This window comes from Phyllopteryx taeniolatus, chromosome 6 (genome assembly GCF_024500385.1).
Source record: "Phyllopteryx taeniolatus isolate TA_2022b chromosome 6, UOR_Ptae_1.2, whole genome shotgun sequence".
NCBI classification, from domain to species: domain Eukaryota; kingdom Metazoa; phylum Chordata; class Actinopteri; order Syngnathiformes; family Syngnathidae; genus Phyllopteryx; species Phyllopteryx taeniolatus.
The window spans coordinates 5,797,235-5,822,886 of NC_084507.1; the positions used below are offsets into that span (position 1 = coordinate 5,797,235).

Here is a 25,652-nt window from a genome sequence, read left to right on the forward strand (position 1 = left end):
ATCCAATTTCATTTTATTGGTCCAAATATTATTTATTCACTACAAGCAATATATCTTTGTGCATTTATCTATGTGACATATAGTGATAGGCAGAACAATTAAATACTCTTCGATTAGATGGAGGAAGGTTCAAAATAATGTGTCCACTTTTTTGAGGCATTTTTGGTTGGTGGCGTGTCATAAGATTTTTTTCCCCCCCTAAATGTAACATTTGGCGGCACGGTGGGCGACTGGTTAGAGCGTCAGCCTCACAGTTCTGAGGTGCGGGGTTCGATCCGCGGCCCCGCCTGTGTGGAGTTTGCATGTTCTCCCCGTGCCTGCGTGGGTTTTCTCCGGGCACTTTGGTTTCCTCCCACATCCCAAAAACATGCATGGTAGGTTAATTGAAGTCTAAATTGCCCCTAGGTGTGTGAGTTCGACTGGTTGTTTGTTTGTATGTGCCCTGCGATTGGCTGGTAACCAGTTCAGGGTGTACCCCGCCTCCTGCCCGAAGATAGCTGGGATAGGGTCATAAGATGGATGGATGGATGTGTAGTATTTACCTTACAAAAAAAAAGACCACCCTTACATCGCCTCAACACACAGCATGGGCTCCAGGACTAGTCCTCTTAAGAGGGGTTGGACTCTCTTCCACTCTGGAGATGTCCCTCTTGAGAGGCGCAGAGCAGGTGTTAGCATACTGCGGCAGCATGGCTTGGTGCCCTTTTGTTGAGTTTCAACAGCCTCCCTCCACCTGCGGGTGGGGGGAAGGGTCCTGAATGTTGTTACGTCTGCTCAGAGTGCTCACTCTTTTTGGTGTGTGTGCTGGTGAGCAGTTCCACTGGGGACACCCTCGTTCTGCTGGGGGACTTCAAAGCACACATGAGCAATGACTGTGAGACCTGGAATGGCACGATTGGGAGGAACGGCCCCAGAACCTGGGAGGTGCTTTATTTTTGGACTTCTGTGCTCATCACCGATTGTCCATAATGAACATCGTGTTCAATTACAAGGGTGTCCATATGTGCGCTTAGCACCATGACACTCTTGGCCGCAGTTCGTTGAATGACCTTGTGGTCAATGTGATTGTTCTTGCAGTCACGTCTTGGATAAGAGGGTCGGAGCTGTCAACCAATCACCGCCTGGTGGTGTGTTGGTTCCGATGGTGGGGAAGGATGTTATTTAGGATTGTTGGATCCAGAAGTATTATATGGATCTGTTGGGAACATCTGGCAGAGTCACCTGTCAGAAGGATTATCAACTACCACCTCCATCAGAACTTTAACCATGGCCCTGGGGTGGCATGGCACTTTGAGTGTGAGTGGGCCAAGTTAAATGCTTCCATTGTTGAGGCAGCAAACCAGAGCTGTGACCCTAAAATGGCGGCAATCCTCAAACCCATTGTTTGCCACGAGCGGCGAGGGATGTCGTCAAGCTGATGAAAGAGTACTATTGGGCCTCTTTGGACTCGGGGGGCAGCTGATGGATACCGGCATGCAGCAGGCCAAGCGAAATGCAGCTTTGGTGTTTGCTAAGGCAAAACCTGGGGTGTGGGAGGAGTTTAGGGAGGCCATGAAGAATGTCTTCACGATGGCTTTGAGGAATTTTTGATTCACATCCAGTGTCTCAGGAGGGGCAGGCAGTGCACCATCAACACTGTGCAAGGTGAGGATGGGGGGAGGGTGCATCGGGGAATCCAATCTCAGATTCAGGAGGTAAGATATGGGTTTTGCTGTGGCTGTAAAACAGTGAACCAGCTCTACACCCTCAGTGTGGGCCCTTTAATATGAACGGTTCGGTCCCTCTATAATCGGTGTCAAAGTTTGGTCCGTATTGACTGCATGCACTAAGTCTTTTTCTTGAATGAGGGAAGAAAGGAACTGGAGATTGACAGGCAGATTGAACTCCAGATCAGTCTGTTGTGGTGAAGAAGGAACAAGGCCGAAAGGCGACGCTCTCATTTTACTTGTCGATTTACTGTAGGCGGCACAGTGGACGACTGGTTAGCACATCCACCTCACAGATGTCAGGACCCAGGTTCAGATCCGGCCTCGCCTGTGTAGAGTTTGCATGTTCTCTCCGTGCCTGCGTGGGTTTCTCCAGGTACTCCGGCTTCCTTCCACATCCCAAAAACATGCATGGTAGGTTAATTGAAGACTCTATATTGCCTGTGGGTGTGAATGTTAGTGTGAATGGTTGTTTGTTTATATATGCCCTGCGATTGGCTGGCGATCAGTTCAGGATTTATCCCGCTTCTCGCCGGCAGTTAGCTGGGATAGGCTCCGGGATACCTGCGACCCTAGTGAGGATAAGCAGTGTAGAAAATGGATGGTTGGATTTACTGTAGCCTACATTATGTTCCCACCCTCACCTATGGTCACGTGCTGTGGGTTATGACTGAAGAAACGAAATCATGTATACAAGTGGCCGGAATTACTTTCTGCCGCAGGGTGTCCGGGCTCTCCCTTAGAGATTAGGGTATGATGTCATCATGTGACGTCATAACATATGACATCATCCTAGAGGGGCTCATCTTGTTAGGATGATGAGGCTTTCTGGGCATGTCCCAGTGAAAGGTAAGACCCAGGATGCACTGGAGATGATATATATATATATATATATATATATATATATTCCTAATTAGTGTACACACAGCACCCCATATAGACAGAAAAAAAACTGAATTGTTGAAATTTTTGCAGATTTATTAAAAAAGAAAAACTAAAATATCACACAGCCATAAGTATTCAGACGTTTTGCTGTGACACTCATAGATCTAACTCAGGTGCTGTCCATTGCTTCTCATCATCCTTGAGATGGTTCTACACCTTCATCTGAGTTCAGCTGTGTTTGATTATACCGATTGAACTTGATTAGGAAAGCCACACACCTGTCTATATAAGACCTTACAGCTCACAGTGCATGTCAGAGCAAATGAGAATCATGAGGTCAAAGGAACTGTCTGAAGAACTCAGAGAGAGAATTGTGGCAAGGTTACAAAAAAAATTCTGCTGCACTTAAGGTTCCTATGAGCACAGTGGCCTTCATAATCCTGAAATGGAAGACGTTTGGGACGACCAGAACCCTTCCTAGAACTGGCCGTCTGGCCAAACTGAGCAATTGGGGAAGAAGAGCCTTGGTGAGAAAGGTAAAGAAGAACCCAAAGATCACTGTGGCTGAGCTCCAGAGATGCAGTCGGGAGATGGGAGAAAGTTATAGAAAGTCAACCATCACTGGAGCCTCCACCAGTCGGGGCTTTATGGCAGAGTGGCCTGACGGAAGCCTCTCCTCAGTGCAAGACACATGAAAGCCCGCATGGAGTTTGCTAAAAAACACCTGAAGGACTCCAAGATGGTGAGGAATAAGATTCTCTGGTCTGATGCGACCAAGATAGAACTTTTTGGCCTTATTTTAAGTGGCATGTGTGGAGAAAACCAGGCACTGCTCATCACCTGTCCAATACTGTCCCTACTGTGAAGCATGGTGGTGGCAGCATCATGCTGTGGGGGTGTTTTTCAGCTGCAGGGACAGGGAGACTGGATGCAATCCAAGGAAAGATGAATGCGGCCAAGTAGAGGGATATCCTGGGCGAAAACCTTCTCCAGAGTGCTCAGGACCTCAGACTGGGCCGAAGGTTCACCTTCCAACAAAACAATGACCATAAGCACACAGCTAAAATAACGACAGAGTGGCTTCATAACAACTCCATGACTGTTCTTCAATGGCCCAGCCAGAGCCCTGACTTAAACCCAATTGAGCATCTCTGGAGAGACCTGAAAATGGCTGTCCATCAACGTTCACCTACCAACCTGACAGAACTGGAGAGGATCTGCAAAGAGGAATGTCAGAGGATCCCCAAATCCAGGTGTGAAAAACTTCTTGCATTATTCCCAAAAAGACTCATGGCTGGATTAGCTCAAAAGGGGGCTTCTACTAAATACTGAGCAAAGGGTCTGAATACTTATGGCTGTGTGATATTTTAGTTTTTCGTTTTTAATAAATCTGCAAAAATGCCAATATGGGGTGTTGTGTGTACATTAACGTAGAAAAAAAATGAACTTAAATATTTGAGCAAATGGCTGCGATATAAAAAAGAGTGAAAAATTTACGGGGGTCTGAATACTTTCCGTACCCACTGTGTGTGTGTGTATATATATTCATCCACTTTCTGTCCCACTCACTCGGTTCAGGGATATATATATATATATATATATATATACAAAGTATATTTATTAAACTAATGAAATCAAACTCTAACTCTGCACGATATTACGTGTTAAGATGAAAATTGTATGTTACTGTATCATAAATTGAGGCGTGTATTGACGTGATGTATGATATTTTAGGAGCATGACCCAAGTTTATATGAACAGTATGCCTGTAGCCTCGCCTACGTCATCAACATTTGCAGTACAGTACAACTGTGAAGAATGACCACTAGAGGTCGCTAAAACCATTGTAAACGTCGGTGCCGTTGACCTACAGTCCTGCATGCGATACTCCATATCCCGCTGGTGTTTTGTGTTTGGCAAGGACCAATGCATTTCATTCTGTTTCTTAATGTTGTGCTCGTGACCCCTCGTCGTAAAGATGTCACGCGACCAACTAAATGTGAGATGCAAACATATCTTGTCCTGGTTGCATCATCGGTAGAGTTCTATTGACACGGTTTAATGATCACTAAGAACCCTTTCAACAATATCGACGCAAAATCTTATCTAATCTGATGTGATGAGTCCTTGGAGGCTTTAGTCCCAATGACTAGGCCTATATGATAAAGAGCTTTATACATATTATCTCCATACCCTATAGCTATACATTTCGGACTTTGACTTTTCTTTCTTTTTGGAAACTTGAAGGATATCCAACACGAGTCGTTAAATCGTGAATCACAACTTTTCTTTCCTTTTACGTCGCATTGATGCACTTTTACGCACACGTGATTTTGCGTAGTTCTGGCTCAATCAAGAAGACAATGAATACATATGTTGCGACAGCACCACCAAAACTTTCCCACATGGCTTCCCGGGTCGCTATTGTGGCCTTTGGCTGGGTGTTTGCAAGTGCCTGTCATGAAATTGGGAACGTGTGGGCGTGTTCCAATCGGCCTAACTGGCTGTGCTCTTGCGCGGAATCTGGAGCGCAAAAGGCACTTCTGCGGGGCGCAAAGCAACCTCACACCCTGACGCGCACACCATCTCCGGCTCAGGACAGGATCGACACTCACCCTCCAGCCATGTTTGCATTTCGACTTGTTACGCTTTATGTGGGCCTGCTTCTTGTTTTCCTTTGGAATATACCATGTTTTCAGTCAGCTGCTATCATCTCCCCGTCTGCCCCGAAGAGGAACAGGGGAGCCAGGCTCCCTCATCAGGGCGGACAAAGGTCAACCAAACTCCTCAAAGACATCTTCGCCTCTTCCCATCATGTGAGCAGCCAGCGCAAAGAAGACCCGAAGGACGATGTGGTGCCGCACGAGTACATGCTCTCCATTTACAGGACCTACTCGGCAGCGGAGAAGCTCGGACTAAACGCCAGCTTTTTTCGCTCCTCTAAATCTGCCAACACCATAACAAGTTTCGTGGACAGAGGAACAGGTTGGTTCGGGGCCGCGGCCAACTCGGTCACATCAATCTCGCAAAGCCTTTCCTTTTTTCTTTTGTGGGGGGGGGGGGGGAGTGTGTGTGTCGAGGGGGGTGGGGGTGGGGGGCGTAAAAAAACCTTGTTGCCTGCAGTGCAAAAGAGAAAAATGAACGAATCGTGCAAGCGCTGTTCAAGAAGCTGGTGGACCAGTTAGAGGATGTGCATATTTTTCTCGCGTGACTTTCGCTGTCGCTCCTACACTTAACCTCTGGACGACACGACTGTAAAACACTAATTGAGACGCTCTCTAAACGAAGGCTGTAAATCAGTGTCAGCGCAGGCTTAAAAACAACAACAACAAAACTCTCCATGCACGTGAATAGGAACACCCCCCCCCCCCCCCCCCCCCCCCACTTAAAGCATACTAGGCTACAACACTTGTGGTATCCATGCACAACACCCCCAAATAAATTGACTATATGCACATTGTCACAGGTAGCCACCGTGCCCGTGTGTGTGTGTGTGTGTGAGGAGCAGGTGTCTGAGCCATAAACGGTGTGAAAACAAGTGCTTCGATGGCCAACTTTTCAAATCTGTCGTGCAGGATTGCAAGACGTATATGCAACTGTAGCTACTCTGCGACACTCACAATCCCAAATGTATTCATCGTTCAGAGTGCATTTTATTAATATTCATTTACCTCCTACAAGGACAATGGGGTAATTGTATTGCACTTTCAGATTTTTTTTTAAATTTTTTTTTGCCAGTGTAATAATTAACTCGCATTCGTGTGAAAAAAAGTTCAATATTTGATACATTCTGCCCCCCAAAAAATAATCTAACTAAATGCCTTGGTCCTGATTGCAGCTCCAAAAGTGTGAAGACGCGAAACAAAAGTCAACACACGTTTCCGAGCTCCTTCTTCTGTGTGCTTCTTGCAGTGTGAACTGATTCGATAAAAGAAAGAAAGAACCCCCCCCCCCCACCCCCAACAAAAAAAATAGCGCACTTTTCGCCCGTGATTGTGATGCGGTGTGTCACTGGCTCTGACCCCGAGCCGGGCCCGGGGACCCTCTGAAAGCCGCTTGGCATCGAGCGGCTGATTGGAGTGTTTGAACTCAGCGATCTAATTGAGTGTTCGTGTCATAACATATCACACACTGTCTTCTCCCGTAATGACCCGTAGGCCACGATGATAGGCTGCATCACCAAATAAATGGCTACGGTAAACCCAAACACCAACGAAAATAATAAACACTTCCTCTGCAGTGAAGTAATTTCTATTATTTCATTGCGACGTCTTCGCTCGCCAATTGCAATTGATTGCGGAACATTTATTTCTTGCCGCCCAGTAGCTTTTGTTTCTTTTAAGGGTCCCTCTAAAATCCCCCTCAGTGTTGCATTCTATGAAGTAAGCTGCAGTCGAATGGGAATACAAATCAAGGCAAAACTACCAACTGAGGCCTGCTTTTATGCACAAGCATGCGCTGCGCCTTTACGCACTCATACGTGCTTTCAATTACATTTACAGATTACGCACACACACACACACACACACACACATATATATATATATTCTTCAAAAATTAAATCTGCATCCAGATTACGGCGGTTATTGAAGGTCATTTCAAGAGCACGAGTTTCCATTTTCAAATAAAAACTGGTGTCATCGCTCATCACAATGCAGCAGTAGCTTTGAATCGACAGAAAAATGGCAAAAATGGCTTTTGCATTTGTTGGCATACGACAAAATTTGCGTAGAAAGTCGTCTAACGGAATCTCGGGTTTAAAGAAAACCTGGTACATTCTTGTCTGTCAACACGAATATGTCAGTAATTTCAACACAGACTGTTCACCCGGTCCGTTCAGGGGCATTTTAAAGGGGATGTTGTCGTTGGCAAGATGGGACGAAATATAAGAGGGGAAGTGATTTAATGAGGAAGATGGGAATTCAGGCTGTTAATTATTTGGTGAACTTGAATTCGATTTTGTTAAAGAAAAAAAAGAAGAAGAAAAAGAGGTAGAAAAGAAACGTAATGCAGACCAGACGCGCAAGTCACAGAAACAAGCACACGGTTTCAATCTTTTTTTTTTTTTTTTTTTTTTTTTTTTTTACGGTTTCACTCGGCAGGGTTCACCGAGGGAAACTGACAAGTCGAGTCAAATATCTATTTAGGATAGATTGTACAAATCACACGAGTGTACGCACGCAGCCTTGTCACTTATAGCTTGATATTTTGATATTATGCTGGTCAACCCAGGCCAGGTTTCCTTTGACGCATTTTACAATTTCAACTGAGTACTGAGCAATATTATTTGACGTTTTGATTTTTTTTTTAATTCTTACAATACTATTTCACGTGATTAAATGCGTTTAAAAAAACAACTCAACTCAGACAACGAGCAGAACATTGAAGACCACGTTTTTTTTTTTTTTTTTTTTTAAAGTAAACACCTGTCGTTATGTCCAGTTTTTTTTTGTTTCCCTTAGCTGTCGATTTTAAACTTATATTCAAATTGTCTCCTCAGCTATAAGAGCGAACATCATTACAATGTAGGTTAGATATTTAATGCTTTGCAAACTGTTTTTTGTTTTTCTTATCACTTCACATTGATGGAATATTTGCAGACCCCCCACCCCTTCGCCCCCCGGGGCTCTTGCAGAGTATAATGCATTAATTGTGCATTGTTCAGGATGAGTGTATTCGGCATGCCTTTGGCCCGTTATTTCTGGCGTACATGGCCGACTTTCCCCATCTTTATTTATTAAATGTTGACCGTGCTTCTCCAAAAGTAAATGTAAAAAAAAATTGCCAAGATCAAGCACGTATGAGAACCAATGAAGCTACAACCAAGTAACCTTTGAGAGAGATGGTAATTTAAACTGTATGTAATGCTAACGCTCGACACATGCGCCATCAAATAGAAAACAAATGACAACAAGCAAGAAGAGATCCTCTTGCGAACGGCCTCCAGGAAGCATTTTCAACCGTCTATGCGCGACAGATTTGCCAGAGATGAAACCAAAATGCGGGAAGGACCAAACGTTTGGAGTTCACAGGGACACAAATGAATTAATGAACGAATGAAATCATTTCAAGACGGCCTTTCCCCAAACGCAAGCGCCCCATATATTGATCAACAGACCCACAATTTATGGACGTAGGACTTTTTGTAATAATAAATTCGTGTTTGTTATGCTTTTTTTTTTTTTTTTTTTTACTGTAAAGGAATTTCCATGTCTCAATGTTATGACAGTGTATCGTATTTGAATGTCTTTGAGTTTTTGTGAGGAAACACATTTGTAGGCAGAGCTGCAAAAAAAAAAAAACCCTCCAGTTTAAGCATTGTCAAAAGCTTGATATTTTTGAATTTGTGAAATTTCAGAGTATAAGCGGAGGCTCGATTTTTAGCAAAAAATTGTTATGAATGATAAATATCTGTTTTTTTCAGATTGGTTTAGTGTGGGTATTTTGGGGGAAGAGAGAGGGGGAGAAAGAAGGCCTCTGTGAGTCCCCTCCCTCCCCCATCTGAACACTGTACACACTAAGTGAATCTGACTGCAATTATTTTCTTCTTTTATCCTTGCAGACGATCTTTTGCACCCTCCTCTGCGAAGACAAAAGTATCTGTTTGATGTCTCAACCCTTTCAGACAAAGAGGAGCTGGTTGGGGCGGAATTAAGGATATTTAGGAGAGCGTTGGGAGACTTACAGAAGACAGGCCTCTACCACATTCAACTTTACCCCTGCAGCTCTGACATGCTGCTGGACTCCAGACTGCTGGACCCTCTGGACTCCACCACGTCCAGATGGGAGGTTCTAGACGTGTGGGAGATGTTTAAATCTCATCAACAGCATCAGCGGCATTCCCATCGTTATCATGAAGGGAACCAGCTCTGCTTCCAGCTCAGAGTCACTCTCGGTAATCCCGACACCGAGTTGGACCTTAAGGTGCTGGGCCTGGACAGGAGCGGGCGGTCCCAGCAGGAGAAAGCCATTCTGGTGGCCTACACACGCTCCAAGAAAAGGGAGAACCTGTTCAACGAGATGAAAGAGAAGATCAAGTCGCGGAGGTCTATCAAGGAGATAGAGGCGGTGAGCGCTTCCGAGGAGGAGGAGGAGGTGGGGGAGGAAGGGATGCGCCTCAGGGGGGTCAGAGGAGAGGGACCCCGCAGGCGAAGGAGGACAGCCCTGAGCAACCGCCATGGGAAAAGACACGGGAAGAAATCCAAATCTAGGTGCAGCAAAAAGGCGCTGCATGTGAATTTTAAAGAGCTGGGCTGGGACGACTGGATCATCGCCCCCTTGGACTACGAGGCGTATCACTGTGAAGGGGTGTGTGACTTCCCGCTCAGATCTCACCTGGAACCTACCAACCATGCAATCATACAGACTCTCATGAACTCCATGGATCCCAACAGCACCCCTCCCAGCTGCTGTGTCCCCACCAAACTGAGCCCAATCAGCATCCTGTACATAGACTCGGGCAACAATGTGGTGTACAAACAATATGAGGACATGGTGGTGGAGCAATGTGGGTGCAGGTAGCGGCCATTCAGCATCAAATAAAACCTTTCAGAAGGCAAAAAAAAAAAAACGAAACAAAAACAGGATGATATGTTTGGATGGGCAGAAGAGTCCTGACAGGATACCTCGACTCATGACGTCACATGGAACGCTAGATGCGATCTTTGCTATTTATTCCAACTCACCGCTCACAAAAATGCACACTCACTGCCTTAAAGTGTTATTTGCCAACCATGCAAAAGTTACTGGTCATCAAACGAGCCTTTGTTTCCCAGAGTTTTGTCCATTGTGTGATGGAATCCCATTGGGTGCCACAGTGCACCTGTTCGTGCTGTGGCTGTAGAGCATATGAGAGGCTTTTTGCCTGTCAGCGTTTGGACTTGCAAGCTCTTGTCGTGCAATCTTGTCTGCAGGGCGGACTCTTTTGGGTCTGTGCATCCAGCTCATAATTGCCTTGGTCCAGCTGGAGTCATTAAAGGCCCGTGCAAGTGCATGTTTTGCAAAAAAACAAAACAAACAAACAAAAACAAAAAAACCTAAACAAAAAACAAAGAGCAAAAATGAGAGGGGAGAGAATGTCACACACACACGCACACAAACACATGCACACGCACACACAGAGTTAGAAGAGAGGAGATAATGCCTTGAAGAGATTTTTGCCTGACTGCCAACCAGTCAGGAGGCGCTGTGTGAGGGTCATCTTGCGCTTTTGTGGACAGAAAAGGACAAAAACGGACTTGTTGGCCCTGTTTTTAAAAGCACACACGTGAGGTGAACTTTTTCTGTTTCTCTCAAAAGTCTGCATCTTTATGAAATGCACTTCCGCAGCTTACTGCGCCAAGGAGATGCAGTCAGTTTGTCTGCTCAGATGAGGAAAATGTAAAACAAGAGACTCGCGAAAGAAGCGATATTTAAATGCACATTAGCTTTGAATGCACTGCTGTTCATTATTTTTGAGCTGTAAATATTTTGTCTAGTCGATAACTTTACAAAGTGCTCCGAATGAAGAAATGAGAGAACTGCATTTCTTTGTAAATATACAAAATGCACTCAAATTGGTATAATGTCTATTGTATAATTATTTTATTATTTGTGATGTACAGAGTTTTATGATAATCATATATTTCTTACATTGATAAGAGTAATTTAAGGTGTATCCAATATATTTTGCAGAGGGTGGAAATTACCATCATTAAGTGTCTACCTCATCATTGCATATCGGACCTGAGTTTTGAGGTGAGCTTTCACAGTATCACAGTACACACACAGTACACACACACACACACACACACACACACACACACACACACATATATATATATATATATATATATATATATATATATATATGTAGCCCTCAAAGGCAGTACTCACAAAACCGTTGAACCCTCAGTTCACTAGTCAGTACACTACATATATATATATATATATATATATATATATATATATATATAGATCATCTATATTCATATTAATGGATACTATTCCACTCCATTACTGTACAAATAAAATTCAAAACCAAGTCCACAAGCCTTGTACGTATTTGGAGGAATTCCACCCTCGTTTTCTTTGTGTATTAAAGCCAATAAAAAATTGTTGGACATCTGTACTAAAGCGAAATAGGGAAGGTCAATTATGTGTGTCATTTTCATTTAATTTCACGTTTTTTAAATTTGTGTGGGTCTAAATATTACATTGCTTCGCAGTCCTATGCAAACCTAGTCTTGAGTGCCCATTCACATTGAGATAGGTCACGAAAGTCAGAAAAGATTGTTTTGGTCAACAATACTTCCAATGTCAGCAATGTGTCATTCCACATCAGTACAAATGTTCTGTAATATTAACATCCAATATTCAGTGTCAAACCATATTTGTTTGTATATTTGGATATACTTAGCAGGTCTTCTTTGTTGATGCTGATAGTTCATGAGGTCATGCAAAACTTGTAATATTGGCACTTAGGCAGTGGTTTATTGTGTTTGTGTCATAAAACAATTCCTCTGAAAACTTGACGGGATTCAAATGGAGAGGAAAGAAGCAAGCAGATTTGAAATATTTGTAAGCTTGTGGGCTCTACTCTCGGTCTCCAAGTGGCAAATTTTAAAATTCAAATCAGTCGCAATTCACTCGCAAGTAAAAGTTGAATTGCATGTCTTTGTGAGTCTGACTGATGTCATCAAGTTGATTCATATTTCAGATTAAAACTTAAAAAGTGGTGAAATTACTTGCCCTTTACCATTGCTATCATTCAGTTTAGACTGAATGTCGTTTTAAGAAGAAAAATACTGTAATATACTGTAGCAGTTTTTGTAACTATTGAAGACATAGAGACTATTTAGAAGTGACCAAAAACAGGAGAGCCATGAGAAGAATCTCCCATATTCTCAACTATTCCGGCCAATCTATTCTTCTCATTTGGAAACAGTCAATCTTCATAAACGACAAATACCAACATCGCCATAGACATATTCGTAACTGTCCAAGGAAGGAAATCCACAGCCTCACTGTCATCGATATGTCCCCGAATGTACGAAAAGCCAGCTATTTTCCAATGAATTAACCTGGCTGGGTCAAGTTTACTTAACACTTTAATGTTTTCCAATCTGTGGATGAAAAAATTGGAGAGAAAGGGATTGCTCCGATATAAGCTATCAACCATGGCCTGGAAACATTTAGGAAATGACTTTGAAATGTTATATGTTGTCCAGACTCTTGTACAGTATCATGTCACTCCTCACATGCTTGTGAGAGGGAAACAGAGGATGCTAAGTGCACTCTTTAGCAGGCGCGGCAAATGACTGACACAACAACCATCCCCTTGAGTATAACCAAATGGCCCTCCAGGCTATATGTCTGGAACATCACAGCCATGGTGCTACTTGAGACTTGCTATCTTCTCCTGTGAGCATTCTGAGAGATAGTGGGCACCATCAAGGTTAGAAATGAGAAGAACTAACAAAGATTAAGTGACTGAGCGCTAAATTATTGGATAAACCTTTTCTTTTTTATTTGTATTTATTGGACAAGTTTTCTGGTTTGGTGGGCACTGGCTGGGAGGTGAGACTGAATGTGAAGGGAACAGTTAAATGGTGATGAAAGGGAAAGGAATGCTTTGTTTACCCGCTCAATCCCCCTCTCCTTAAGTTAAATGTTCCAATAAAACTTCTTCATGACAACCGCCGTATTGTCCCTCCACTGCACACCGAAGCAGAGAGATCAGAAAGAGAACTGTGTTTATTTGAAACTTGGATCGAGTGTATTAGTTCAAGCCTACCAAAATTGGCAACGAGACGGGTTCTTTTCACAAGAAATGTGGAGAATGTATAACACAAATAGTCTTGACACCCCACATCTGTGTGTGAAGGCTCCTCTTTAGGGCAGTGGTAGGCTCCAAAGCCAAAAAAAAAAAAAAAAAAAAAAAAATGGGGAAGATCGGCATTGTGATTGTGTGAGTGGGAAGCCCGGGAGCCTCTCCAGGACATAAAAATCATCTTGGCTCATTGAGAATGTGAATGCTCCTCATTCTTAACCTTCCCTTTATCAGTGATGTCCTCATCAGGATAGACATACAGTACATCTTGCTGATAGCCTAGATACCCGAGACTTCAAACGCAAGCGGAACTATATTAACTGGGAATCAAGGCGCATCATAACATCTATGGTCAGGATCTTGATTCATTGAAATACATCTAAAAAGTAGAAAAGTGAAAATGGGCTTGACATTTGGCCAAGGCCTGACTTTTATATTGATAAAATCCAGCACAAGGATATTTTCAGTAATGATATTTCTCTTTACAGGGGCTTTTGGCTCCAGAGCGATTCTGTCTTCTACTGTGTCTTGTAGTTGTTGTCGTTACAGTTTGCGGATTCTGTGGCTCTATGTATGATAAAGGTCGACAACTTTCTCTTGACACAAGCCAGTGCAAGGTCTAGGTGAAATGTGCAATTACACATATTGCTAAAGGTTTGTCGACGTATATATATTTATGGGCCATTTACATATGATTTGATCAATAACGGTGAAGACATACCCCACTAAATTTCCTTTTGAAAATCAATTAATTTGACTTCACTGATATGAGTATTTGAATTATTGCCAGTTGTTATTATTCAAACGGAAATAATTGTTTCATCTTTTAATGCCAACATATCTTTATCGCTCGGTCTCCGAAATTAATTTTCCATGATTTGCAACATGTTTTCTGAAGATGTGGATAGATTTTTCTCCTATTGCTTAATATGCCTTTTCCACTAAAACATACGCAAATGCATCTTAGTGTCTTCAGAGGTCCTTTTTTTTGTGTTCTTTTAGAAACAGTCCTTCTTTGTCACTCATTAAGTTGTTGCAATACACCAGAGGGATCTGTGAGCTGAAGTGCCTGGATGAGTTATCTATTTTGCAGCCGAGGGCAAAATACATTTTCTGAGATATGAATGAATAGGCATGAATATGTGTGTCCAAACTATTGCATGTCTTAACATTATTATGATTGCACAAAGACAAGAGTGTAATGGGTTTAATTAGGAGTAGATAGGATCATTTATGCACTAGTATCCACAGTGTTTGAAGGGCAGCATATGTAAATTGTGCAACTCACACGATTTTTATGAAGCTGTTAATGTCTTTACTGTTATGCACTTTTGTCTTACCGTTATGCGAGAAAGAAACGTCTTTCAGTGGGTCACCACCATTTGCTCTGTCAATAATGATTGCCTTTACTATGAATGCCTAAAATTTTAAATCAATGAGAACTTTTTGAAAATAGGACTTTTAAGCATTGCTTCGTTTCAGTACCCATACAAAACCAAGGCAGAATATTGTAAATTTTCTTTACCATTATCGATCAAATTATACAACCCCAATTCCAATGAAGTTGGGACATTGTGTTAAACATAAATAAAAACAGAATACAATGATTTGGAAATCATGTTCAACCTATATTTAATTGAATACACTACAAAGACAAGATATTTAATGTTCAAACTGATAAACTTTATTATTTTTAGCAAATAATCATTAACTTAGAATTTTATGGCTGCAACACGTTCCAAAAAAGCTGGGACAGGTGTCAAAAAAGAGGTTGAGGAATGTTCATCAAACACCTGTTTGGAACATCCCACAGGTGAACAGGCTAATTGGGAACAGGTAGGTGCCATTATTGAGTATAAAAGGAGCTTCCCTGAATTGCTCAGTCATTCACAAACAAAGATGGGGTGAGGTTCACCTCTTTGTGAACAAGTGCGTGAGAAAATAGTCAAACGGTTTAAGGACAATGTTCCTCAACGTACAATTGCAAGGAATTTAAGGATTTCATCATCACGGTCCATAATATCATCAAAAGGTTCAGAGAATCTGGAGAAATCACTGCATGTAAGCGGCAAGGCCGAAAACCAACATGAATGCCCGTGACCTTCGATCCCGACATCAATGTGTAAAGGATATCACCACATGGGCTCAGGAACACTTCAGAAAACCAATGTCAGTAAATACAGTTCGGCGCTACATCCGTAAGTGCAACTTGAAACTCTAATATGCAAAGCAAAAGCCATTTATCAACAACACCCAGAAACGCCGCCGGCTTCTCTGGGGCCGAGCTCATCTAAGATGGACTGATGCAAAGTGGAAAAGTGTTCTGTGGTCTGACGAGTCCACATTTCAAATTTTTTTTGGAAATTGTGGACGTCGGGTCCTCCGGGCCAAAGAGGAAAAGGACCAACCAGACTGTTATGGATACATAGTTCAAAAGCCAGCATCTGTGATGGTATGGGGCTGTGTTAGTGCCAATGGCATGGGTAACTTATACATCTGTGAAGGCACCATTAATGCTGAAAGGTACATACAGGTTTTGGAGAAACATATGCTGCCATCCAAGCAAAGTCTTTTTCATGGACGGTCCCTGCTTATTTCAGCAAGACAATGCCAAACCACATTCTGCACGTGCTACAACAGCGTGGCTTCGTAGTGAAAGAGTACGCGTACTAGACTGGCCTGCCTGCAGTCCAGACCTGTCTCCCATTGAAGATGTGTGGCGCATTATGAAGCGCAAAATACGACAACGGAGACCCCGGACTGTTGAACAGCTGCAGCTGTACATCAAACAAGAATGGGAAAGAATTCCACCTACAAAGCTTCAACAATTAGTGTCCTCAGTTCCCAAACGTTAATTGAATGTTGTTAAAAGAAAAGGTGATGTAACACAGTGGTAAACATGAACCTGTCCCAGCTTTTTTGGAACTTGTTGCAGCCATAAAATTCCAAGTTAATGATTATTTGCTAAAAACAATAAAGTTTATCAGTTTGAACATTAAATATCTTGTCCTTGTAGTGTATTCCATCAAATATAGGTCGAACATGATTTGCAAATCATTGTATTCTGTTTTTATTTATGTTTAACACAAAGTCCCAACTTCATTGGAATTGGGGTTGTATAAAAAAGACAGACAGACACACACACACACACACACACAAACACACACAAGCATATATATATATATATATATATATATATATATATATATATATATATTTATTTATTTGTGTGTGTGTGTGTACATGTGTGCATCTATATATTTATATAATGAGTGGACAGAAGGGCCGCAGTGCACACAGATGGACAGATGAGGGATTCAGCAGAGCAGCAGATGCCTAAAGTGACCCCTCCTGCTGCCTTTCATTGAACCACAGACTCCAACACAAAGGCAGGGGCGGCCCTAAACCTTAAATACACTTGCTTGTGCCTGAATGGCAAAGGTCACGTCCCCCCCTCACACATACACACACACACACACACACACACACACACACACACACACACTTCCATTTATTCTCATGAACTCATTTAACAACAACAAAATATCTATAGTCGTCACAAGGACTCATTTTCAGAAGTCATTTGAACACATGAATCAAAACTGGACGTTAAAAAGGAGGTGATCACTCTTGGAAGTTAAGAAAGTCATTGTGATAAGCAGTCACAGCTTAACAAAAGAGTTTTTTTTTTTTCCTGTACTGGAGCATACAGTATGTCCCCTCTTTCGCCTCTCCTTCTGTGGTGCAGAATGACGTCCTTCATCCTTGTCAAGCAGATGCCTCCAATTCACCAAAGATTACCTGCTAATTGCATTCCAGTAAAAGTCACTCCCCATGGAGCTTCTGATATGTTAGGATGAACAATTTTGCATTAAGATCTGCAATAATTTGCAAGATACAACAATTGCTCAGAAACTGTGCTTTATAATCAAAAGTACATGTCGCTTAGCTTACCTTTCTAGACAAGCATGCTTTTTTGGTGCTGTTTATTTTCAAAAGGAATGTCGAGGGTGCCCTTTCACCTCTCCTCATCAATTTACTACCCCTGGTCTACGTTACAGATGGTGACCCTGTCGTCGTCATCCCTGATTAACAAGTACACCTACAGATTCTCCAGCAAATCGCTGCTTAGCTTGCAGTCCATCTTTTTTGTTGTTATTGGAAGTCTCTGTGAGCTTGTGTGAGGTTCTGAATGAGCTTGAGCCAAAGGTAAATTTACTCTGTCAAGTGTGACAATACTGATGTTTGGGAGCAAGGCAAGGACATGACCTCAGTGCCAATTCACATCCACAACTTGTTGAGTGGACAGTGAGGGAGGGTCATTTACAAACAATGGTATTTTCAGGTCTGGACACTTAGCCTGTAGGAGTGCAAATAATGTCTTCTTTGTGCTACATTGACTTAAAATGTGAGTGAAACATGTAAAATGAATTCAAATAGCTGCTCAGTAAGTCTTTATTCGATCTATTCGATAATACGATTGGTTCTCTTCTTCTCTTGAATTCAATTCATACAGTAGCTGTCAAAGAATGCCACTGCATACCTAAAGATGTGCCTGATTCGAAAAGAACAAAAAAAGTGTAAAAAAAACCTTATTTCATTTTAAAACAAGACACGTATGCAAACAGGTCAGGGACATTGAGGCAGCAAGACAAGGATCTGAGCTTGAAAGCGGGATGACTGTGGGGTGGAAGGTGGATGGTGGAGGGGTGCACGAGGACTTGATGGACAACTCCACAACTCAGCAGAGGCAGAGCTTTCACTTAAAAATGATGCCTGGCCTATCTCAAAAGGTCAGAGCCCAGAACACGAACACACTACATTAATCATGAGAGGCTGTGGCTTACCTGTCTCGTGTTTCAGCTGTGCTGTACAGTTAACCTTAATTATGTCTGATTAGGAGGTGTGGAAGATAAAGGGTCTGAGTCATGCAAACGATTGGACATTAATAATGCAATTTCAGATTGGATGTGGGTGTTTACAAAATTGAAACAGTAACGTTTTGGTTATCATTTACCACTTGGCTATTTTCTTAGTATTAAATATCCAGTACCAAGGATCTGAATAATGGTATAAAGTATTTGTGCAGACAAACTTGAAAGAAAGATGAATATGCACAGGCTCCTGGCAGATAAAAGCACAAAAATACATACAGTAATGTGTAAAGTGTTTCCAAACGTTTGTCTTCTCCTTTATTCAGTCTGTCTCTAAAACGCAGGCAGTGTTTACACAACAAGTAAAAACAAATCTTGTATTTGAATAATGTCATGTACCGATGTAAATGTTGTGGTTTTACTATGGTTAAAAGAAAAGCATAAATAGGAGACTCACACTTTACTTTCTCACACGCAACAAAATCAAAATGTACCAAGCTGACGATCTTTAAAGGAGTGTTTACTTGAAGATTATTATTGTGATATGTTTGATAAATTGGACTTGACACAAAGCAAGAAAATGAAATCCCTATTTGCTGCCATGATTGAACTACCTTTATCCATCAGTGTGTTATGAGTAGAAGTATTATATCCATTATTTTACTTTTTAAAAATTGTATTCACATTCTTTCGGATTGCTTTCTGAAACGTATCTAAGTATCCAGAAAAGCTCTATACAAAACCAATTTACTACTCCTACCATTACTAGTAATTAGTGTATGTAATCGTCATAGTAATACACTTTTGGACTAATTTGCACATACGTACACACTCTGAGTCACAAACCAATATTGTTAATGATGTTGTTGTTCATGTTGGTGTTTATAAATTTCGCAGTTGGCACATTAGGAATGACACTTATTGGTGTGAGTGATGTGTGATTAGTGGAAAAAGAGGAAAAGGATAGTTCAGTGTGAACACGTGTAGAACGAATGAGGTTATGCCGTGTAGTCTGTGCCATTTGTTCTTATGTAACATTCGATGTGAGTACAAAAAATATAGTCAGATACAAACTTTTGCCAGCCTTCTATGTGTGTGGATATGCTAATGAACATATTATTGTATGGTATTTTTGCAGTCTTTATTATTCCTACGACTTTAGCGAAGCACTGTCATATGAAGACATTCTCAGACAAAGCTTTTCCTACAACCAGACAATAAGACAAGAAACATCTTGTCTGGTTATGTTTTTTTTTATAATCATTTTTTTGTGTTCGCACAGCAACCATTTAGTTGAGCTAGAATGGTCGTAGTTGTACAGTATATGTGCTGTCCCTGTGACACACACTCTTAGATTTGCTTTCATAGTGCCTTCCAACATTAGAATTACTTTAATTACCGCAATAACCACCCATTCATTTTCTAGACCACTTTTTCTGTTCAGAGTTACGGCGAGCTGGGTGGGGCCTGTCCCAGCTAACTTAGGGCAAAAGGCAGACTACATCCAGGACTGGTCGCCAGTCAATCACAGGGCACAAACTGTATAGAAAGAGACAATCATTCATACTCACATTCACACCGTCACTGACTGGGAACTGAACCCATGCTACTTGTGAGGAAGTCAGGCCAGTGAACCACTACAACAGTGGCTTACTGTAGCAACATATTTTCCACACTTCCTCTTGACATCGTTGTTGTTTTGCCAAATAATCTATTATCATTACACGCTTGTTATTATGCATTTCACATCAGTAACATGATACCACAAAAACTAGTCTTCTTTAAGTGTAATGCAGGCAAACTTCATGGGGTCTGTGTAAAATGTACATTTTTGTATGCTGTAGGACACTCAAAACCGGGTGGCAGGCTGGAAGTAGCCCATGAGCTGGACTTTGGACACTGCTGGTGTAAAAAGTCTGGTGTAAAGTTTAGACCTTTTCAGGTGGATGTTTGGTGCTGGGCGGTTACTGGTGACACAAATTCAGAACGCATTTTCAGTCAGAGACCAAAGTGACATCTTGAAAATGCTGAAAAGTGAGTGCATGCTGCAAATATACAGCAAATAGACTGCAGTATAAACCAATAAAGTATGCGGGTAATCACAAATCACAACCAAAGTAAAGAGACACTTGATAGAGTGGATGACATTGCAAGACATTTTAGGATCGCTTTCACCCATAAAAGCATTAAATTCCCACTCGTTCACACTTCATGTGCATGTTGCGATTACCATAGGATGGATTTTAAGTAGTCGCCGTAGTGAATTAATAAAAAATGCCATCGTTGAACATTATATGAATGAAAACACAAACCACAGAATATGCCAGGCATATAAAATACAAAACTGCATGAACACATTGAAATTTGTGCCAAAGTGAGGTAAAGGCTTCACGCTCTCACAACCCCCTTTTTGGTAATTGCCCCATTATACGTTGGTGGCAGATGAAGCCATTACAGATGTTTTATGATGGGGCCATTTTCATTTTGTGTTCCCAATGAGGGACAGATTTATGGTAAAAGGCAGCCCTCCATTCAGGGAATCCTGGATTCCCTGATACACAAACACTTTTGCTGTGTTTATGCGCTCACACACACACACACACACAACAATAAATGCTATATTTCATTTGATTAAATTATGCACATAAGATGGGATCTGGTGCCTATCTTTTTAATCCGAAGTCAATAATAAATTAGCCAGTAGTTGGGGGAATACCTTGCCAAGACGTTTCTAGTCTGTGGGGAAGAAACAGGCCTAGATGAATCACCAAATGTTACCCTACTAAAAGTAACCATATAAAACAAAGCAATCAACAGTTAACATTTTCAGTTGTGCAGTGATGTGTTTGATGTTCTAAAGATTTCGGCGGTGTGGTTATATTACAAGGCTGTTTGGTGTGGTTTGTTCAAGTTTCCATTTGGGATTCAAACCATCGGTTTATTGGATTCAATGCCAAGCAAAATATTGGCTAAAATATGATGGCCATATTGGCAGACCAATTTCAAGACCGGATTTCCCCACAACTCATGGGTTCATTATAAAAGTTAACACTGCGGCGAAGACGTCAACGCTTCAAAGGACTGAGTTTATTTGATGATTGATTTGATTCTGAAATATGGTGCTCCTTGGTGGAACTGTGAGTATTTGTCAGGTACAAGTCTTTTACAAACAAGGTAAGTGGAGGAACACTTGTTATTAATCATTTACTCAAGTCGAACAAAGAAATCAGGAGAGAAGCTAGCTGGCCCTTGTGTTTGTGCCTAGAATCGTGTTGCACAAACCGGCCACTGTGACACTTCCAATACCTTGTCAATACCATCCTGACCTGCCCGACGCTGATTGATTTTCTCATTGTGACGCTCACTTCATTATTGAATCTGTCACCACTATGGTTTCACTGTTGTGGCTCGATTCAGAAAATCAAACCTTAACTGAACGATTGCTGTATTCCTCACCATTTTAGTTTGTGTTAATTAACTTTGACACCACTCAGTTCAATCCGACATACATTAAGTGCATTCTCTCTACATTCTCACGTTCAGGCATGCTTTTTGACCAGCTGAAACTTTATCATGGACTCTCTCGCTTTCTCTCCAGCTGCTATTCTTGTGTCTCTTGCATATTGTAACTGTGGTACCCAAAAAAAACCAACCAAATAAAAAAAAAAATAAATAAAATAAAGAGCTCTCACACAATTTTTCGGTTTGCTGTACTCTGACCCCTTCGTGAACTGCGGTAAAGTGAAAGGCACTTTCAGCTGGGAGAGAATCGGATGGCAGTAACCATATGCCTTTCTACTGATACAAAGGTGGGAAAAGGGGGGAGGCCAGTGTGTGTGAGCATTGGGTAGGGTGGAGGTGGTGGGTGGGGGGTATTGCATGCTAGGGTGAAAAGGAAAAGTGCCATGCTGCATCTTTTTGTGCTGGTAAAGTGGTGGCGGTTAAGGGTCGGGGGCTTGGGGCAGAAGAAAAGGGGAGGTTTACTGGATGTCGTGCTCAACATTCGGCTGACTGACTGCTGAGAGGGAAGCCTCTTATGGATGACTGCAATGAGTAAACAGCATTCCTCTTTCTCTGTCTGACCCTCTCTGTCTCCGATTTCTTGTCTTTACTAGACTACTGTCTATAGAGGAGAGAGAACTTCATCAGGTCTGTGGCTGAGGCTCAAGGTGGTCTCCTTCTGACCACAAAGACATGCTCCGTTTCAGAAGATGAACCTCCTCAGACAGCATATTTTACAGAAAAGAAATAAGAGGACACCCAGAAAGTATTATAAATACATTGTATGGTTGGCTGCAACTTAACAGGGATCGATAATGTTCATGTCTCAGAGGCCTGAGATGCTCGATAGAGTGCCAAATAAATGCATCCTTTTATTTGGCTTTAATAGGCCAATGTGTGTGTGTGTGTGTGTGTGTTTTTTTTAAAAAACCAATTTCACTTCTCATGGTAATATTATGAATCACACAGCCAGTACAAATCATCATTGATTTATTATAAAACCTCAGAATTGAATTACAATTTTAACGACCTCGTCGAAGCAGCACCATAGATGGGCAGCCTTGGCAGAGTGACTGAACCCTGAAGTGCTCCCTGGGCACTATATTTGCTCGAGTGTCTGCTAGCTTTGCTTACTTCTGTGATGGGTTGAATGCAGAGGGGAAAATTCCTGAATATGCCTGTAAAAAAGAAGAAGATTGTTTTGACATAAACTGAGTTATTTGGATCCCACTCACAGGCTTGCAAAGTCACTTGTGGCTTTGCAGAGGTCATAAGGCACAATAATTACTGCCCCATAGGTAAATTTAAAAACGTGCATGTGCCAATAATACTCACTAAGCTTTTAGAATTGTTAAGTTGGGGAAGACAGCAGCGTATTCCTGGACAGAACCGCGGCATGGTTGCCAGACAGACAGCTCTGTTAGGATTTATGTATTAGTTTTACACTACACATTAGAACCACAAATTGCCATTGAACCACTGTTCTGTATTAGATATAAAAAACATATTAGAAAGAAAAATCTGTCTGCACAAAGTCACTACTTACTTAGGCCTAAATTCTTCCATGCGCATAAGCAGTGCATGCTCTTCTGACTGTGTATATTCTCTCAATGACATAAGTTTGTCATCAAAGCACTTTCATTCCAGGTAGGCACTCAGGCTAGAGCAACTTTAAAAGGAAGGCATTTCCTGTCAAATCTGGCCTTTGGTGTATTCTCCCATCGACATAAGTGCTTTCAACTCTTCTTCGCATCCGATGCTGGTTTAAGTTCAAAGGGAAGGTGAAACATCATATTGCAGTAGTCCTCAACCACCGGGCCGCGAACCGACATTGGGCCACGGGCCATCTGGTACCAGGCCTCACAGGTGGGTTTGAATTATTTTTTCACGCTGAGCAGGAGACGGGGCATCCCCACCCCGTCGGGGGACACTTTGGGAAAATATGTACCTTTTAAAGTGTGCTTTATCTTTTTCACAGATTTCAATGACATCACAAGCCTCAGGAAAACTCCAAGTTTCATGGTTTCCAGACAGCCTCCATTGCCAAAGTATCACGTCTGTTTGACAAGGTTCCCTTCATTCACAACTTGTTTGTGTGTCAGATGTCTTCTTGGGAGATACATGTAAATAACAAGCACTTAAGTCCATGTGCTTAAGAAAGGACTTACGTGCAAACGGGAGAGTCAGGCCCGTAATGAGTCTAAGAATAAATTGCAGATATTGGATCTAGATACATATTGATGAACTCAGTTCAACAGCATTTACAATAGGCTTGTGACCCCACGTTGCCAAGGCACTCAAATGTGTTGCTAATACACGAGTCTTTGCGAAAACAATGTCATCTTTTATGGGCATGAGAGGAGCACCGAATAAACACAATGCAAGACCACGTTTATTAAATTGAAACCTCACTCAGTTTGTCCCGTATCCATCTCTTTCTTCATTCACATGTTGCATTTATTGTGGGATGTACTTTAAGTGACTATAATAAAAGCAGATATAAAATAAATGAGACTATTATTACAATGTCTGTCAATGCCTATTTTACTCATATTTTGGAATTTTTGTGCACTGAGAGGTGGAAAACCTGTGTTATTCAGTTGTTGTTCAGGTGGTTGTTTCGAAATAAATCAGTGGGAAGGGGACAGTTTCCAACTTTCAAATCATCTGGTAATTTGCGGAGAGTGGTTTGCAAATGTTGAAATGTTCGCAACAATGAATCTATTAAATGGTTTGTAGTTTGAACTGAAACTGAAGTTTTTTTCAAAATACATTTTTATGACATGTCACCAATAATATTCTATTTCTTTAGTGACACACTCAAGGGATGCTTGAGTGTGTGAATGCATATTTTGCGGCTGTTTACTTTGCTTTAATCCAACCAACTGCTTTTACTCATCAGCCATTTAAAAAATGGTGTTATTTTGTGCTGCATTTTGTACTTTGATGATTGATTGATTGTGAACCATTAACCTTATCCATTAAGAATTCTAATTGTGTTATTTTAAGTGGTCTGTCATACACAGCTCTTTGTGAAGAATGGCAGACCTATAACAGCACAATGAATCAAAGGTGCTACTCACTACAGGTATAACATCTTTTTTAAGTGCCTGGACTTATATGCTTTTCATTTATGGGGATTCTCCCGTGAAGACTTATGACACATCCACTGCACGAGTGTTGTGAATGTCGAATGGCGGCCTTATACCAAAGCGGTGTGGCTCACTGACAGTGTTGGTTGTCAGGAATCATATACCACTGTGTTTTCCTGAAACTTGTGAATGGCATTGAAATCTGTGAAAAAGATAAAGCACACTTTAAATTTGATAAGGGCTTACACTTATAGGGGGAACACTTTTTTTTAATTCTGTATGAAACAAATCAATAAAAGTAAATTATTCAGAACACTGTGCTTTTGAATGAATGCTTATTTGGAAGTCCCTCAATAAAAAACAGGTGGGCCCACCTTACTATGGATAATGGAAATCAGTTAGCTTCACCTGTCACAAATCAACATGCCCCTCCACACACAATATAAAAGCACTGGAACTTGTAAAAGGAATAGGTAAGTAATGATGTCAAAAAAAAAAATCAGAATTTCAATGATGAAGAGGTTGCGATCCTGGTGCCTGGTGCAGTGTTTTAATATGCCCCATGCTGTTTTTGTTTGGTCACCAGAAGGCCGTGGCCAAAATTGCCCAGGATGATGTTGCTCCCATGGAGAGGTGTACACTGCTACGCTGAAGCGGAAAGGGAGAATCTCCGTGAAAAAACAAATCTCCGCATTCCACAGCCACAACAAGGGACTGGAGGCACCAGTGCCTCTGTTTAATTTAACTCCACTGGAGGAAGAAGTGGCATCTACGCTGTCTACCA

General features: G+C 41.7%; 1 protein-coding gene across 1 annotated transcript; it reads left to right on the top strand.

Annotated features, from left to right (window-relative positions):
* Window positions 1-5,144: 5,144 nt before the first annotated feature.
* Window positions 5,145-11,384, top strand: gdf6a (growth differentiation factor 6a). The gene is made up of 2 exons (XM_061776645.1): window positions 5,145-5,576; window positions 9,154-11,384. Exons 1-2 carry the CDS (start codon window positions 5,216-5,218, stop codon window positions 10,110-10,112), a joined length of 1,320 nt encoding a protein of 439 aa, XP_061632629.1. The 5' UTR covers window positions 5,145-5,215; the 3' UTR covers window positions 10,113-11,384.
* Window positions 11,385-25,652: the final 14,268 nt, after the last annotated feature.

Bases quoted from the DNA above. Each gene is read 5' to 3' on its own strand.
- gdf6a (XM_061776645.1), top strand. From the start codon at position 5,216: ATGTTTGCATTTCGACTTGTTACGCTTTATGTGGGCCTGCTTCTTGTT. The intron at 5,577-9,153 runs GTTGGTTCGGGG...TTATCCTTGCAG, and splicing joins TTTCGTGGACAGAGGAACAG to ACGATCTTTTGCACCCTCCT.